The 6458-nt window shown below is 44.8% G+C and overlaps 1 protein-coding gene across 1 annotated transcript in view; it reads right to left on the reverse strand.

Moving 5' to 3' along the window:
• Nucleotides 1-6097, reverse strand: part of WASL (WASP like actin nucleation promoting factor) — a 53360-nt gene extending 47263 nt beyond the window's left edge. The window contains exon 1 of the mRNA XM_066550649.1: nt 5725-6097. Within this exon, the coding sequence (XP_066406746.1) occupies nt 5725-5838 (114 nt within the window). The 5' untranslated portion in view covers nt 5839-6097. The remainder of the gene's footprint in view (nt 1-5724) is intronic.
• Nucleotides 6098-6458: the final 361 nt, after the last annotated feature.

Here is a 6458-nt window from a genome sequence, read left to right on the forward strand (position 1 = left end):
GTTCTGCCTATAAAAAGTCAATGACAGGATCAGGCCTTTTTTCACGTTGGTTAATGAACTAGTACAAAGTTCCTAGGTGGCACTCACTCATCACATACAAATATCTTCAACGCTTCACTCCATCCATTCCAGCACTAAGCACGAAGCTGCCAGTGGCAATTGCTGCCACTGCTGGCACCTGCAGCCACTATCAATGAAAGCAGTAGATGAGTTCTTAATGCTGGCACAAAGTAGAGCAATAAGGGTCATAGGAAGTTCTAAAGAAAAAACAGGTGAGTTTTTTCAGGCAGAAGTACCAGAACTCTTTCAAAAAAAGAAATTCAAGATCTAAAATTAGAGCATTCCTCATTTTCATGTTTTTAGCCTGAAACTGCATGGTTCTTACAAGATTAATCTTACACTCTTCACTTGCAACAAATTCGGCTAGTACTACATCTTTCAGAACCCCAGAAGAAATAAGCAGAGAGAAACACATTCTAGTGATAAAATATTCAAAACAATATTTACAAGCAGGTAATGCCAAGAAATCACATCAATTTTCCATTAAAGGAAGAACAAAGTAGTCTTTACATTTAGAAGTTTGCATGAAATAGCAAACTCAATGCTTATCTTCTAACAAGAACCTACCTCTTCCTTGGGCGCGCTCCTAAGCAATCTGAACTAGGCTATCTGAACATCTTGGTGAAAAACTTGCAATCAAAACTTGACTGTTCATCTGAATCCTTAATCAAAACTCTGCCCTCTTCTAAATTCCTTAATATGACTCTTAGCTGTGAAAAACCAGTAAGTTACAACACAATACCTTGTGACTACAAATTGTTTTCATCCTGTTGTGTATGTATACCATAGGATTCCAGAGCACTTATCAGGAGCATGAGTGGCATACTTGACCATCTGATTAACCACAGAGATGCTGAGAGACTTCTGGCACTTGACTGCCTCCAAAACAGATAAAATATATCTACAAAGATGCTCAGAAGAGCTTAATGTTGAAGCCTTAACAGAGTGAGGTACAGGTTGTGCTTGCCTTAGATCACCCTTCATTCAGCAATACTTAATGCTTCACAGCAGATACACAGTGACTGAAACTTGTAGCAGGACTCACTCCTCATATCAAGACACAATTTGTCTAGCACATGAGGTACAAGAACAGCCAGGAGAGATATAACCACTACAGCCACTAAACAAAAAAACTTCTGTTAGCTGAATTTCTATCTTAAAGTCAGTTGAATAAGAGATTTAGATTACTGACAGTGAGGTTTATTGACAATTTTGGGATTTTAAGACCTAAATTTCTGTCTTTTTCACCTTAACCATAGCCCACACTTCGTGAATTGATGCTTTGTCTCAAATGCATACAGCTACGAGATGCAGTGCCTTCTAGACTGTTCCCAAGCAGTCTCAGAACATTTCTCATCCATGGGTAAATAAGCTAAGGCAGTGAACTGTAAGACATTAATAGCATTACATTAAGAACTGTAAAGACATTAATAGCAAGCTGTGAGCATGAGAAACATACTATTATAAGGACAATGGTTGTACCTCTTGTTCTACAGTCTGATATGATCCATTACTGTGAAAATCAGTTTTGTAGGCACAGGTTTGGTTCAAAGGAACTGTCAAAACCCCACTGTCATTTTCTCTACAATGGAAGATTATCACTAATAAGTTGTTCAGAGAACTCACTCTAGTGGATACTAGTGAGGTGTCCAAAGATGCTACATGTCTTTTGTAGAACAGGGCAGATCTCAAAAGAAATCCAAGTGTAATTCTCACTACTCTTCTCTTCCACAAGACCCCATCCTTTACACTTTATCTTTTCCCTCCACATCTCATTTAAAAACAAATGCAAAGATGAGAGAATCACCACTGAATTAATGTGTCAGTTCTCCATACTTGTACAGGGGATAAGTATTTTTTAAACTGCAATGTTAGCCTTTTTTGGATGTACAGACTGCAGCTAAACTCAAACTGAGGAGTCCCAACACTTCTCAGACACATAAGTTGCCCATTACTCACATCTGTAGTCTATCTTCAAGACCTAGTTCATGCTGTTTTCATAAGCACAAGTAATCTTACAAGTCCCTTCCTGATAAAACATTTAATTCTTATCAATTAAGAACTATAACTGCCACTCAAGTTTTTATTTTGTTTTATCTCAGCTATTACTGCAATTTGTTCTTTGGCTCTCATACACAAACTTATTCTGGTCACGTGCACTTTTAAAAGCAGCCAGAACAGTTTTCTTAGTTAGCTTACTGCTGTGTCACTTCTCTTTCTGCATCCTTCACCAGTTCCTGTTTACCATATGAACCACAGCGAGATCTCACAAAGAACAACATATTCCCAGCCTTATTCCTTGCACCTTATCCAAGTGTTGAGTCGCACTTCTAAGCAGCATAAAACATCCATACTCCATTCTACCTACTTCTAATGCTACCAAGTACATACTTCTCATGGTTTGTTTCTCAAAAATTATTTCTACAGAATAAACTAGTTTTTCATTACTGACATCTCTGACCAATATTAATAATGGAAATTACAAAAGTTACTTCTTTATTACAGACTATAAAATGGACACCTAGCATTTACTTTTTCTTACAAAACTAATCATTATTTAAAGTAATGATTAATAACTAACCAGAACTTATGCAAAAATTTTTAAGCTGGCCATAACCACAAAAATCATTAATATGCACAAAACTAATCTCATAGCTCCACTTAGTATAAGTGTACATAAAATCATTATTATTAGAAAGTTATTGAAAACTTTTTACAGAGAGCAAATTTTACACCTGACCTAGATAACAAAGGTCACAAACCTGAATGAAAATTAGTTACATGCCTAAACAATGGAAATCCTAAAGGGCTTTATGCTGGATATATTCTGCAAATAGTTCTACATCTGGATTCATATTTCAGCCAAATTAACTATAGCTACAGCTTTGACTATTAGCCAGTGGCTTGATTTTGAATGCCTGATCTGTCATGGGCAAAGGTATTTTAATTGCTTGTAGATTCAGATAAACATTTTACAGCTCAGCAAGTAGAGGGGAAAAAAAGAGTAGAGAAGAAAACCAATTACCCTCTGTGTGTACACTTGCCTATTACTGAGTTTCTCAAAGTATCAGTAGTAGTGTGCAGAATGGTATCAACCTCAGCAACACACAAAGTGATGGCTCTTCAGCATTTCCCCCTCTCACAGGAAATTTTTCTATCAGGGATCATTACTTAAGAGGCCATTAGAACTGTGTCCATTTCCAAGTTCACAGACTGTGAGTACTCAAAGTTATATGCTACTTGATATATTCCTTTGCTTTCCCATAGAACAAAAATCAGATAATTGAATCCTCAATGTTACTTCAAAATAGCTGCCTTGTTACCAGTCAGAAACAAAGAAAAGACTGAAATAAATCAGGTTCAGAGCACCACATGCTTTCTTAACTAAGCCCTTCAGGTCTGATAGCAGCACTATGGAGTCCATTAAGAACTCTATAAATTATTACTACAGAGAGTATCTTAGGAGCATGGTTTAATGTCTGAACCTTCCTCCGGTGTTCGCTGCAGTAGTGATATAAACACGAGATTTAGCCAAACAAAACCTAAAATTATCTCAATGTGGCTGATACATCCAACAGCCTCTCTATGCCCCAGTGACAGAAACACCACCTGCACCAGCAAGGCAGCCCAGATATTCCAGGTGATTGCAAGAGCAAGCATTTAGCATCCTACAGAACTCACAACATTTTCCTTTCTTAAAAAGCAGCACTTAGAGTCAGAAACTTCACTAATGAGTAATTCAAACATGGATATTATGAGATCAAATATCATTATCAAAAAGGCATTTATCAGCATAGCATGTTGAGTCAAGCTAGAAGGTCATGAGCACCAAGAGTCCTACTGCACCCCAACAGATACTGTGGTTTCAAGTTAGACAGTTGAGGCTGTTACCATCTCCAGGTACCCATTCCACTTCCCTGCTTAAGACAGTGCCCTCCAAGGGGCAGAATATTCGATCTGTTCACTTGTTTCTGAATTTCTGGCACATGCCACACAGTAAGCCAAAAAAGCCTGGTTAAATACCTCTAGATCTTCAGTGCTTAAGTCCTCAAGACTGAGAAGAAAATAAGCCTATGATTAACTTAGAGAGCACAAAGGGATGGGAAAAGAGGAAACAACAGATCACAATTTAAGAACCTCAATTAGAAAGTCATCCAATATTCAGTGTAAATCAGAAGAATGTCTACTTTCAAGCAAGCCGTAAATCCCATGACACCCAGATCCTGTTAACATCTTTACCTCCAGTCTGCTTTCAACATACTACTTATGCAGAAAATTTGGGAGCTTAACTAGGTGAGTTTTACAGCTGAGTATAACAGAAATTAAAAGTGGGTTCACCTGACAAGAAAAACAATCAAGTTACAGAAAAGCAGACTGAAAATCAATTTACACACAAATTCATGCACTATTTTTTTATATTTAAAGAAAAACTGTTTTTTTTCTTCTTTCTTAGCAAAGAAATAGAAGATATGAAACGTTGCCTGAAACTAACTGAGGCATTTCTATAATTCTATACTTTTCAAAACATATACTTTAGGGTCATACCTTCTGACACACAACTTAGTTACTGTGAAAGCATCTTATCTAACCCACCGCAAAGTAAATATACTCTACTTCCTGTTCCCTTGGTGCATCTTATGTTTTCCTCACAGCAGTTTGATCAACCATACCATTTCAAAGTCCAGAGAGTTATGTGGAATCAATATATCCTGCTTTAAGTCACAGTTTTAAGTTCATGAAACACTCTCCATAGCTATACAGCAAGTGCCTAACAGTATTTTAGGTACGAGACACAGTGCACCAGAATAGTCATTGTTTTGAAAATCACTATTTTTAAAAAAACAGCTTCTTTTCCAGTGAAAGTGTTCATCTTCTGAAGCTTTCGAATAGTTCTTTAATATAGATAAGTAGTTTTAGTACAGTTTTATGTTACATGCAAGAAGGTATTCTGAAACCGAACTTACTGATATAGAAATAGGAAAATATGCAGTATTTGAGTACACGAACTTGTTTACGCTAAGAAAAGTACAGGCTGAACCCAAGGCAGGCCTAGCACTGATACGAGCCTTCCTACAACTTCGTCCAACACTGCTTTGTTGTACCGCCGGTGCACCTGGGGTCCGTCCCAGCCTCGTCGAGCCATGGAACTTGTACGGCCCCGGAGCCCCGCGGCTGCTGCTTTACGGCCGGCTTCCCCTGCAGCGCACGGGTCGGCGGCAGGGCAGCGGGAGCCCGGCCGGCCCCCGGGAGCTCCATATGCCGATGGACAGCGAGGCGCGGAAGGACGGCGCCCACACCGGTGCCCGAGTCGGTCTCGGAGCCGCCCGGCGCGCCCGGTTTCGAAGCGAGCGAGGCCGGGCCCGGCGCTCAGGGCCGGCAGCCCCGCCGGACCGGGCCGGCCAAGGGGCCGCTGCCGCCGCCGTTCATCGCTCCCCGCCCTGCGCTGCGGGCGAGCCGGGCGGACAGCGAGGCCTGCGAGGGCCGCCCCCCGCCCGACGCCAGGACGGGGCAGCGGAGCAGGATGAAACTTCCGCAGGCTCAACTTCCAAGCGCCCGGCCGGGCTGTCCTCACACGCCCCCGCCTGCCCCGGGCCCCGACCCGCCGCGCCCTGGTGGGCCGGCTGGGGGTGCCCCAGTCCTCTCGCCCCCCCGGTCAGGACTTACAACGCATTTCTTGCCGAGGAAGCCGAAGAGGCTCTCGTTCTCCTGCGGGGTGAGCAGCAGCGAGCCCACGTTAGTGACCCGCCGCTGGGGCTGCTGCTGCGGGGCGCCGCTCATGGCCGGGGCCGGCCCGGCGCTACCCTCGCCGCCCTGCGACCGATGGCGCCCGCGGCCCCTTCCTCCCCTTCCTCCTCCTCCGCCGCCGCCGGGGCCTCACAGCAGCCGCATCGCTGAGCCTCTTCGCGGGGCCGGGGAAGGAGGGAGGAAAAGAGGGGTGGCGGGGAGGGTGCCGGGGAGGGGGGCAGTCAGGAAAGGGGGTGCCGGGCAGCCGTGCAGCCGAGCCGGAGCCGCTCCGCGCCGGGGCCGATCCTGATCGCTCCCGCCCCTAAACTTCCAACTCCGGCCCGGCCCCAGCAGCCGCGCGATTCAACATGGCAGCGGGGGCGGGCGAGACCACGGCGCGCGGCAGCCAAGGGGGAGCCCGGCGAGCGCGCGGCCGCCGCGACCATGTGCTGTGCGGGGGGAGGGGAGGGCAGGGCGTCGCCTTCCGCGCCCGCCCCCTCGGTACCTGCCGGGCCGGGCGGTGCCGGGCATGGGCGGCCCGCGGGGGCGAGAGGGGGAGAACAGGGGTGATCAGAGCACGAAGAAGAAGAAAGACAAGAAAATGACGAAAAGGAGGAACGGTCGCCGCCGTAGGGACGCGGCCGCTGTCCCGGAGCTGTGGGAACCGCCGGGTC

This window comes from Molothrus aeneus, chromosome 5 (genome assembly GCF_037042795.1).
Source record: "Molothrus aeneus isolate 106 chromosome 5, BPBGC_Maene_1.0, whole genome shotgun sequence".
Taxonomy (NCBI): Eukaryota; Metazoa; Chordata; class Aves; order Passeriformes; family Icteridae; genus Molothrus; species Molothrus aeneus.